The sequence below is a fragment of the Varanus komodoensis genome, unplaced genomic scaffold, assembly GCF_004798865.1.
Source record: "Varanus komodoensis strain SLA01 unplaced genomic scaffold, ASM479886v1 scaffold44_3, whole genome shotgun sequence".
Lineage (NCBI taxonomy): Eukaryota > Metazoa > Chordata > Lepidosauria > Squamata > Varanidae > Varanus > Varanus komodoensis.
The window spans coordinates 1,286,351-1,297,650 of NW_025336010.1; the positions used below are offsets into that span (position 1 = coordinate 1,286,351).

Here is an 11,300-nt window from a genome sequence, read left to right on the forward strand (position 1 = left end):
CCGCAGGCTGATCGCCACGACCCGGCTCTCCCGATGCTGCTCGGGCAGACACTCGGCGTGACCCAGCCTGTTCATGCGCGGCACTTGCTCCTCCGAGGCCGGGCTTGAGGTGTGGAGGAGGACCTGGCAGCCCGTGCCTGCACAAGGGGCATCCTGCTCCGCAGGCTTTGGCCTACGAGGCAGAGAGGTTCCGAAGGTCCAGAGAGGGCCACATAGAAGGGCAGACAGGTGTCCTTCTCAACCAGGCGGAGGGATTCATGCGGCGCTCGCCGCTTGCAGTGCAAGCCAGCTCTGCCTTCTGAAAGCCGGCGGTGGTGTAATTCTTTCCTTCCCAGCTTCTGAAGGGGCAGCAGGGGTTTAGTGCAGGTGTGTGCCCTTCCCGTTCTTGCTTCAGGTGTGCACCAGACTCCAGGGCACATTCCCAAGGAGCAAAGGGAGGGCTGAGACAGCACCTTGGCCCAGCCCTGTTGCTTGGCTTGCACGGGCATCTCATTCGGAAAGCATGGCGAAGGCTGTCGCCGTGCAGGGGGCCTCCCTGGCCAGGCATATGTGGCAATGAGCCCCCCCCCCCCCCAAGTTCTGCGGGACTCCTTAGGAAGTGGGCTTGTCATAAGGGTCAGGGCCTCGGGTGCAGATAGACAGGAAGGGTGCTTGATTCATGGTGAGGCTGAGGCTGCCTAGGCTGAATGTCCCAAATGGCAAGTAAGAGCTGTGTGCAGATCAGCAGAAAACAGAACTTGGTGTCTCGGAGCTTCCCGGCACGTGGCCGTCTGCCTGGGAATCCTGCGCGATCCGTGAATGAGCGGGGCAGGTGGAAGGGGAGGAAGGGGAAGCAGTGGACGGCCGTGGCCAGAAGCGCATCCTGCGGCCCTGCATGGGCTGCCTCAGTTGCACTTGACCCACCTTTGGCCTTTCTGCTCCGCTGGCTGAACAGGTTACGTGGCTCTGCTCATGGCGGGGCGGGTGAGTTGCGGATGCAAAAAGCGGGCCTGGACTGGCATGCTCCAGGTTGGGGCATCTTTCTCTTGGATCTGAATTATGTGTTGTACTTTGCCAAAGAGTTCAATTCACAGGCACTCATGTTTCCAAAATGGTGGTGGTGGTGGTGGTGGTGATGATGATGATGATGATGATGGGGAAGGCTGGTGTAAGATAAAAGGGAAATTTTGCTCACAGCCAGTTTTTGTGTGACTTATTCGGCAATAAATCCTGAAAAAGTGGTGCTTTTTCTCTAGCAAGCATGCCTGGAACTGCCGCCTCAGACCGTCCGCAGAACCTTGCTCTGTGTAGGTTGTGCTGCCTATGAAGGGTGGTTTGAATTGCATCCTCAGATTGGGTGGGGAAGGGAAGAATAAAGCTTGGTGCATCCTGAATTGTGCAGAGCTGGGATTCTCCTATCCAGCACTGGCTGTCCCCTGGGAATGTCGCCCACAGGCAGAAAGGGAAGGCTGGTTCCCATCCCCCTGCATCCTTCCAGAGTGCACCTCGCCTGAGGGAAGGCTTGGCCAGGCACACAGTGCTCTTCCCAGCTTTTCTGTTGCAGGTCTGAGTTTGAGGCACAGGCAGCACTCGGGGAGTCCCCTGAGGCAAAGTGTTCTGTGTGAAGCCAGATGCCTGTTGGCTGAAGCGGGGCTTGGGGGGGGGGGGCAGGTGAGGCTTCTGTGTGGCCAGAGGTCTGCTTGAGTCTGTGGTGACATTTCCTGCCCAGACATGCTCAGCTGTGCGGAGAGGGTGCTCACCCAGGTGTGGGCGGCCCCCAGCCTCCCCGCCCCACATGATCCGTGAGGCAAGAGTACCGGCCGTGGCTGCTGGTTGTGTGGGAAGGGAAAGGGCGGGCAGAACGAGAAGAGGGGGCAGCACCTCGCGCTGTGAAGTACGGCCCCCAGCAGGCTGCCCGGGAGGCAAGGCAGCCCTCGGCCATGAGAGGGAGAGGGCCAGCTTGAGGGCGGCTTCTGGCCCGTCCGTGCCTCGAAAACAGGTGGGTCTGGAAAGGCTCGGAGCAGCTCTGGCACCACCAGCCTCGGGCCGGCGGTGTGGCTGGCATGCCAGAAGGCTGGGCGCAGCTGGGCATCGAGCCGGGCGGCCGGCGCTGCCTCCCAGACGGAGGCTTTACTCCCACCAGCGCTTGTCCCTCAGGCATGGCCTCCTCACCTGCCTGTCGCTTAACGTTGCCACTGGGCGGAGATTAGCCTGAAGCTTAGCTCTGGTGCCATTTACTTTTCCTTTTCTTCCATTGCCTGTTGCTTAGAAAAATGGCGGGCTTTGCCTCGTGTCGTAATGGAAGCACGAGCTTGGCAAGCAGAAGCAGGGCGGCCATTTTCGTGGCCCCGCTGTGCTGGCATGGCTGTCCTGCTTGCAGGGGCGGGCGGCCACCCCGCCCACTCCTGAGGATGCCTGTGCCGCGAGGGCCCTCGCGCTTCCATGGGCCGCTCCTCCTCCGCCGCAGTGCTCCAGCCAGCTCAGGCGACTAACCGGGAGCAAGTCCGCACTTTGCCAGCTTGCCCTCCCCGCCCGGCCCGGCCCCACAGCACCCATTGCCCCCTCCCACTCCTCAGCTTCGTCTCCCAGAGCCGCAGGAAGGAGCACGTGGGGATGCCTTCTTGACGTGGAGATGGCATTTTCCCGAGTGCATGCTTTCAGCCGCCCAGCGTGTGTTCTTGTCCCGTCAACTTTCTCTATGTTGCAGCCATCAGGTGGCGCAGGTAGCGTACCTGAGCTAACATGGTGAGGTAGCACAACACTAATTGCCCGCTGGTTGCACCGACCAGTGGCCAGTGGCAGTAAAGGGGAGATGCAGCAAGAGCCCTGGCCGAGGCAGCAGCCCTGAGGCTGGGGGGGCGGGGGCCATCGGGACTGCGGCACCAAAAGGTGTGGGGAGGAGGCATATCCCCCGGCAGTGCAGCCTCTAGGGTGTGAGTGTCGTCTGGACTTTTAACACCTTCCTGGCTTGTTGGTTCTCCAGAAAGGGAGAGATGAATGCCTCATTTTGGGCCACGGGTTGCTGTGGTCTCGTTCCCAGCCGTTTTTCAAAAGTGTTGAACAGGCAGGGATGCCGAGCCGTGTCCGAGCAGCACTGCGAGCCAAGAGGGTCGTGCGGTTGAGTGGGAGGTGGGGCGGTCAGGGCGCCGCCCCTCCTGTGGAATTCCTTCCCCGGCCCTTGACACCTGTGTGCCAGCCAACCTGCACTCTCCACGGTTTCCTTGCATGTTCCCTGCTCGACATCTGTGCTCCCTTTGACCGCTGAAAAATGCCAGAAAAGACTGCACACACCACACTCTTGCACACCTGTGAAAGACCCAACAGCAAAAAAATAAAATTGAAAATTACGACAACGTTTGCACAGTTTTCAGGGTCCAGGAAAAAGAAAGAGGGAGAACGAGTGTCAGTTATTCCGGAGCGCTGTTTGACCCATGGGGGAGAGGAGCCAACAGGTGGCCGCACCCCAGGGCACCGCCTGGGTCTGCACGGCACTTGCTGAACAGCTCTTGAATCAGCCCCACAACCTACAGGGAAGTAGCTTTCTGGCGCCCGATGGCGCAGAAACTGGGCCCCTGTGCCTGTAGCCCGCCGTAGGGGCGGGCTCTTCCCCAGAGCCATGCCCATTGTGCAGACGCGAGCCAGCAGGCGGCGGCGTGCGGGGGCCGTTTCTCTGGCGGCTGCTCCAGAGAGGCTGTAGACCCCATCCCGCAGGACCATGCCAGGTGAATCTTCACACACACCGAGAGCGAGGAGCTTTCTGGGAAACGGTGCGACCCAAGCTTGCCCTGCTGCCCGGAGGCTCACCTGGTGGGGAGAAGGCAGCGCAGCGAGCACGGCCCACCGGGCTCGCTCCTCTTCACACAGGCCTGATTTGTTATAAAGGTCACTGTTTTTATTATTAAATTCTCTCTCATTTTCATCTACCCAACAGCAGATTACAGGCTGTGGCATGCTATTTATTTATTTCATTTCTGTGCTTTCCAGTAGCCACTTGGGAAACATTTCCCTTGTGTACCCGTCCTGCTTGGAGTTCCTTTGCAGAGCTGCTCTTCTTTTCAAGAGAGGGCCTTGTCTTTTTAAGCATTTAGTAGGGATGGGTGTAGCTAAATCAGTCACTGTTATTTGTGGAGTAAAATACAAAAAAGGAGGAAGCCCCCATTTTTGCCGGAATTGATTTTGGCCCTCAAGGGCCGATACGTGCAGCGGGGGGCGGCCACTTCCCCCGCCTCGACCTGCTGCTTCCAGCCCTCGCTCCTGTCCTGCCTGATCCCCTGCAGAGGAGCTCATGGAAGCCAGAGGCTCCCCTTCCAGTCTTGGCACGGTTGTGAGCTTCTCTGGTGGTCTTAGGCAAGCGCCCTTCCTCACCCCCCTTCTGCGGTTGAAATGCAGCAACGGGGCTTGCGCTCCATGTCGCTGGTGGTCTGTGGGAGAAGAATGCAGAGTTCTGCTGCAGCACTTTCAAAGCGCCGTGTGCACTTGGAGATGTGCTGGGCTTAAGGTGTGGGTGTGCGGCGTTCTCGGCTGGGGCCCGCATGCAGCGCTGGCCTCGACTAGGGGTGCGGGCAGGGGGCGCGCCCGTCTCGTTTCAGGTCACGTGCTCTTCTGCTAGAGACCAGCAGGAAGGGCTGGGGTGGCAGGCACGGGCCGTGCGCCCGACTTGAGGGGTCAAAGCCTTTTCTCCTTCTGCCAAGATGCAGAGAGGCTCAGGAGAAACTGTTAGAGATTTACAGAATAGCAAGTTTTGCTGACCAAGGAAAGGAACTGTACAGTGTGGAAAACATCTGGTTGGTTGACTCGCTGTATATAACAGACTAATGTTCTGTGGGTGATGTGCAGAATGTAAGACAAACTACTGAAAAAGATGGCACACGTGCTGTATCAGAAAGCAGCAATAAAAGAGCTGGCTGGCATACGACAGAGGGAAAGCAAAGATTGCTCCAAAGCATAGACGTTTTGAGAAACAGTCGTGGCCACGAGGCAGGCCAGTGGAGCAGACGCTGCCGAGGTGGAAACCTTGCCGGCCATCGGGGGCCTTTGCATCTGCCCTTCTTTTTGCACTGGGACCCCGTTCTTACTTCCCAGCGGGGGGGTGCAGTGCTTCCGCCGCACAGCCGCCCGTTTCTCCAGAGAATCTGACAGAGCGCTGCCGCTTTCAGTGACGTGGGACCTGGCGCTTCACAGGGCACGGGAGATCCATGGAGCAGACCAGGCTGGCCTGATAGGGAGTGCTGCGGCATAAAAAGAACGCCTTGGGACGCGTCTCGGCCGCTGCGGAGAAATGGGCCCACTTCTGCTTGTGTGCTCTGGCTACTCTTGGCCAGCCGACTTCCGCCTGGTGTGTCCACATGTGTGGGACCACAACTCCCAGCCTGCCCCGTTGGGCATTGTAGTCCAGTGCATCTGGAGAGCACAGGTTTGGGGAAAGCGGGCCCCCCAGCCAAGATGGCGGGGGCCAAGGGATGGGAAGCGAGCTTGTCACCAGCCTGCAGAGACCCCCCCCCCCCTGGCTCCGGGGACTGCCCAAGTGCCGCGCAAGTGCCGGGGGCAGCCGGGGGGCTGGAGGCCGCTGAGCCGGTGCATCCCCTTGCCCAGGCCGAGGTGCCCTGCTCAGGCCTGCTGCTCTCAAGGGCACCTGGAGGGCGGCAGGCCCTGCAGCCGGGTAGGGCCCTCTGGAGCCTGCTGCCCCGGAGCACCCTCGCCCAGAGGCGCCGGGCCCAGCCGCAGGGCTCCACGGCAGCTGGTCACCACAGCAGACTCTACACGGGGCGACCTTTGGGGTCGCCCGGGATCTGCAGCGGGGGGTGCAAGGGGGCTTCAGGCTCGGGATTGGAGGGTGTCCCCCATGCCACAGCACATCAGCGCTCGGTTTGTCTCTGTGTGTGATTCCTGGTCCCAGTTAAATGAGTGGAGAGGCTTCCATGGGAGGAGGTGGCCCTGTAGGTCTCCTCCAATGAGCCGCCTGACCCCGCGTGCATCCGGCTTTCTGGAGGGGCCTCTCTGCTCGGCTGCCGTTGCCTCTGCTGCCGCCGGGAGCAGGGGAGGAGAGGCTTCCGCAGGGCCATCGCCACGCCGCAGACCCCAGCGGAGCCCAGCTGGCCTCTCTGGCCATCTTGCCCAACGCGGTTCCTGGCAGGGGCTTGGGCCTGCCAGCTCATCCTTTGCTTGTCTGCCTGCTTTCCTGCTGTCTTTTAATTGTGAACTAAAACACCCACCATTTCTGGCTTCAACTATGTTCTCAGCCACCTTAGGTGTTTTCAGATGGGAAGACAGGGCACAAATGTTTCCAGCAGTCAGTACATTAAATGAAAACTCCAAATCAACCTCTGCATTTCTAAAAGCAGCATGTGGACCCACGGCAAGGGCTGGCTGTGCGTGTCGCAGTGTGAAGACGCGCTCCCGCCCGCGAGGGCTGCCATGCCATGGAAGCTTTCCCGTGCACCCAAACATTTCCAAGGGGGGCACTGTCTTCATAAGGGGCAGTTTGGAAAGGCAAAGCTTTGGCGTGTTGGTGGCTGAAACAAAAATGGATTACTCACAGCACCATCAGTTTCAGGCGCATTTGAAATAGTTGGCCAAGTGGCGTTTTGCCATTGCTTTCTGTCTGAAGCACTTTAGTTAGGAGAGCCCCCGAGTCAGACCAAAGGCCAGCCCGCCCCTGCACGTGGCCCCAGGGTGAGGGGGGGGGATGCATGCGGCGCTCGCTCTCCCCCCTCCCAGCCAGGGGCACGGGGCAGTGGGCTGGCCGCCTCCGATTCGGGACAGCCAGCGTAGGGTCCCCGGCACTGGGAGCCATGGGCAGGCTCATCCCACCCCCCGTGAATTCATCCCGCCCCCTCCGGGGCGGCCGGTCGCACGGCCTTGAGGAAGGGGGTCCACAGGGGACCCTGCGCTGCATGAGAAGGGCTTGCCTTCTTCTCGCCTGCGTCTCGTGCTGTGCAGCATCACGAGAGGGCCCAGGCACGAGGGCTGTGAGGGATGGGGAGCGCTTCCCTCTGCCCACTTTCTCCACCCCGGGAGTAATTATGAACACGTCTTAAACAGCCGCCCCGGCCGTGCACCTAAGCTCAGGAGCCCCAGGGCTGCCGGCATCCCCAAGGGCACTGCTCCGGCCCCTGGGCCGTTTCTGCTGCCCTTCCTGACACCTTCTCCAGCTCTGCACTAGCCCTAAAGCTTCTACTGGGACGAGTCCCTTTTTCCAGCAAGAGACGCCTCTGTGAAGGCAGCCGGCCTCAGGGCAGGCGGGGGCGGGGGCCTGAATCTTCCCCCCGCCCCCCCCCCCGGCTCCTTCTCTTGCACGGGAAGAGGAAGCCTGTTTTCAGCACAGGTGCAGCAAGTGAGGACTACGCAAGCTGCCAAAGCCATGTTACCTACTGAAATCCCCCCATGTCGGCTCTGGCCTTGCCCTGTTCTGCAAGGCGGAGTGAGGGGGTGGCGGGTTGTTTCCAGAACTGGACAGGCAAGTCTAGACAAGATGGCGACACACTTGGCTGTGAGCACAGCAAGAGGGGACTCAGCCCGGACTCGGTCTTACCTCGCGGAGGTGGCTTCGACGGTGTTTCTGTCTTTCCCTGCCGCACAGTTCCGTGGCTCAGGACACCCCGTGTGTGGACACGCCCCCCAATAATTGCTGAGTTTCCTTCTGGGGGCACACGGGAAAGGGCAGCCTCCACATGTGGATGCCTCCGCAGAAGCGTGGCGGCGGCCAGATCTTGCCTTGGCATCTGTGCAAGCTCCTTTAGAGGCCGCGAGTGGATCTGGAAGCAGCTAAGCAGAACCTGGGGAAAGGCAGAGGCGTGTCTGTGCTGTGGCAGGATCTCATCTCCTTTTATCTTGTTTAGGTTTCTCCTCTGCCTCCTACTTAAAGGTCCATGTTAAAACCCACCACGGTGTTCCCCTTCCCCAGGTCTCCAGGCACCCGGAGCCCATCCCGAATGGGGGAGCAGCGTTCCACAGCACCAGGACCTATGGCATCAAAGGCAAGCGACCCCCTGCTCTGCACTTTCCATCTCGTGGCGTAGGACTTTGTGGTCTGGGGAGCTGGGTGTGGGGAGGGGGCAGAAGGATCGGTTTGGGGGAAGCAAGTCTAAGATCTGCTGGGTGTGGATGCTGCGCTTTTCTTGCCCTTTCCCACTTCAGGCCAGAAGCAGAGGGTTGCATGTCTGAATACTCTCTTGTGGACAAACCTGCTCCCCCATAAAAAAATCTCCTTGCACGGAGAAGCTAGCCTCTAAGATCAAGAGAAGACCCTGCTGGCTCAGGCCAAGCTCTGCGGAGTCTCTCACCAAAGGGCTCTGGGAAGTCCCCAGGTCATGAAGTCCGGCAACTGGGATTCAAAAATCCCAGAGTTCAAATACAGGTCATGGCTGTACCATGGTTATTATGGTGGTGTGTGAACCCAGCCCACTAACGCACCATGGTTTGCTTGCCACAAGCAACCCACAGAGCAGCCAGAACCCGCACCCGCTCATCCTCACCCCTAAGCGAGAGGTGCTGTGTTGTATGAACCCAGCCACTGTCTTCGCACTTGGAGGCTTTTTGTCGCTGTCCCTTTTCATAGCCATTGGTTGAATTCTTCCTCCTGACCTCTCTCGCCCTCTTCAGTGCCACCCAGCACCTTTTGGCAGCTGTTTTCAAAGGTCAGTCACTCCATGTGTGAGGAGAGAATGTTCAGCAGGAAATTTCACCCAAAATGTTTGGACATCTCCCCCACCCCCGTAATGTGCTTTCTAAATGTCCCAGTGAGAGCCTCTGGGTGCCCATTGCCAGGCCTGGGCCCGAGGGGGTCCATCCGGGCAAGGCGGCACTGCTCCCCTTTGCGAGATTTGTACCTTTGGCCCCAGGAGGATGCTGCTGAGCTTCTGCCGGGGAGCTTTGGTCCAGGGGAGCAAGCCAGGGCGTCTCCCTTGAAAGGGGGGGTGAGCATCCCCCTTCACCCAAGCCTCAGCAGCTCAAGAGCTCGGGAGGAACCTCGGGCCATCCCCGTCTTCTCTCCATGCGCCTGAAGCGTCGGCCAAGGCGTTGCCTTCAGAAGGTGTGGCGTGTGGCGGGTGCCCGCGGCCCCCGTTGCCTCCCCTCTGCTGCTCCGGCCTTCTCCCCGTGAGTGTGGCTGGGCCACACTGCAAGCGAGGGTCACCTGGTGGGAGTCTGGGGGCAGATACCACACGCAACATTAACCGGTTCCCTTCTGTAAAACCGATGCGCACATTCAGGCTGTTGCATCCATGCCAGGATGCAGTTTTGGCTTTTTTCAACCTGGCAAGGGATGCAGCAAACGCCATTCCCCTCCCGACCCCCCCTCCGCACACCCACACACCCGGGCCGGGTTTGCATGCCGTTAAGGCCGGGTGGGAGCCTGCCAGAGGCCCCATGAGGCTTCGTCCGGCGGAAGGGCCTCCTGGGCAGCCCCAGGCCAGAAGCCCCCAGCGTCCCTTCCGCTGCAGTGGGGCCAGCCTAGGAGAGGTTCTCCGCTCGTGGTACCTTCAGGATAATGGGCGCTTCTGTGGGGGAAGGGGCACTACTCCCCATGTCAGCTCGGGAGTCGGCCTTGCTGACATCCCCCACCTGCTCTTTTGGCTTTGCTTTTCTGTGGTTTGGGCCAGAGTAGTTGACTTTATCAGTACAATTTGTCTGGAAAAGTTCGTAAGGTTTGTTTGGACTCCCCGCTGAACCTTCAGCTGCATCAGAGGACCCATGGTTTGTATCCGGTGGACTCCTCCTGCTCACACAAACCTTCAGCCACCCGCAAAACTCCGCTGCAACTCTTGTGCAGTGGTCAGATGCAAGACTGCTGCTGCTCGCGCTGGGCTGGCCCCTCCCTCGCCCCACGGCCCCCACGCGCTGCCCTGCAGCTGCCCTGCGCCTGGCGTGGGGCAGCACAGCAGGCTCCGCCGGGCCCAGGGTCGCTTTGCCTTGTGCATGAGCAGAGGCGCTGGAGGAGCCGGGGCCCTGCTAGCAGGACTGGTGCGGCTGCGTGACTTGCACTATGGGTTGTGCAGCGTTTTCAGAGGTAGCTTGTGCAAGCAGAGTTAAAGGTGTGGGTGTGACAGCTGCACAGGGGTGGGAGCCTGTTTCCCCCGAGTGGGAGAAGCGTTGCCCTCAGATGCACCCCAAGAACCGCCACGCCATCGGGAAGCGGGGGCGCTCTCGAGGGACTGCCTGCCCGTTTCTTCCGCGTTCTCCATTCGCTGGGCTTGCTGTTGTGGTCGTGGCATCCAGGAGGCACGGGAAGGAAGCCGAGCTCTTGCCTCGGAGCTCCAGGGAGAGCAGCGGGAGGCCATTGCATTGTTCCGTGTGACTCTGGGAGGCTCGCGAATTTGTCTGTGTCTTTCTGAGCATGGCAGCATGTTCTGACTTGTGAGGGAAACGGAGTTCAGTTTGCTGTACACTGGAAGGATTCCAGAGTTGCGAACCTCACCCGAGTGAGTGGATCCCGGAGGACCAGGCGGCAGCCGGGTCTCTCCCTGGCTCTCGCCTGAGCCAGAGAATGCGGCTCGGTCGTTAGAGTGAGTCTGCAGCAGGCACCCCAGTGAGAGATGGAAACGGGGCTGGAAGGCTTTTGCACACAACTCTTCCAAGCAGCTGTGCGCTCTGAAGGGGGCACTTGTGCTCTGCCTTTGCCTGGTTGTCCAGACCGGACGCCCTCCAGAAGGGGTTGCGTTGCGACAGCCAGCGCAGCCGGGCATCCCGCGGCACATGGGCCCCCTGGGGGCCTTCCGGCCACGGGGAGCAGCGCTGCATTTGCCTTGCGGGCCAGCACGCCGGGCTTGCTTCCACGGCTGCGGCTCCCGCGCCCGAGCCCTGCCTGCGCCTCGCGTTCTCGTGCAGCAGTGCATCCTTGGCAGGGTGGCGGTGGTGGCCGCACTTGAGCATTGTTGTGGCTGCGCCCACATGTGACCCCAAGACAGCGGGAGACTGAGCGTGCTCCGGGGGCCGGGGGGGGGGGTCTGCGCAGGAGTGCTTTCCATCCACGCCCGGGGCATTTTAGTTGGCTCTGCAGTGCCCATGTGGTTCTTGAGACCCAAAGCCAAGTGCCAGGTCGGTTATCCAGGTCCAGCTTAGCCCAGATTCGAACCTCGCCTTTTTCCTGCCCCCTCTGGCAAACCGGTATCCTATCCAGTTTGACTAGGGGGAGATCAGCTGGGCCTGAGACCAGCAGCCACTGTGTCTGGGCAGCAGATTCTGATGGTGGTTGTGGGCCAGTGGTAATTTTGGAGACTGGATTTGCTGAATGAGGAGCAGGCATGGGTTGCATGCAAGAGAGGGAACAGAAGGGTCGCCTGGGAAAGGGGGGTCCCCAAACTCTTAAAAACATGCCCTTTCTT

The 11,300-nt window shown here is 60.2% G+C and overlaps 1 protein-coding gene across 7 annotated transcripts in view; it reads left to right on the forward strand.

Annotated features, from left to right (window-relative positions):
- Positions 1-11,300, forward strand: part of PATZ1 (POZ/BTB and AT hook containing zinc finger 1) — a 32,465-nt gene that overhangs the window by 19,503 nt on the left and 1,662 nt on the right. For 3 of the 7 annotated variants that reach the window (XM_044444400.1, XM_044444401.1, XM_044444402.1), the window contains one exon: positions 7,818-7,955. The exons of 2 other annotated variants lie outside the window; for them this stretch is intronic. In XM_044444400.1, the coding sequence (XP_044300335.1) occupies positions 7,818-7,955 (138 nt within the window). The remainder of the gene's footprint in view (positions 1-7,817; positions 7,956-11,300) is intronic. 2 more of the 7 variants (XM_044444406.1, XM_044444407.1) reach the window with 1 other exon arrangement.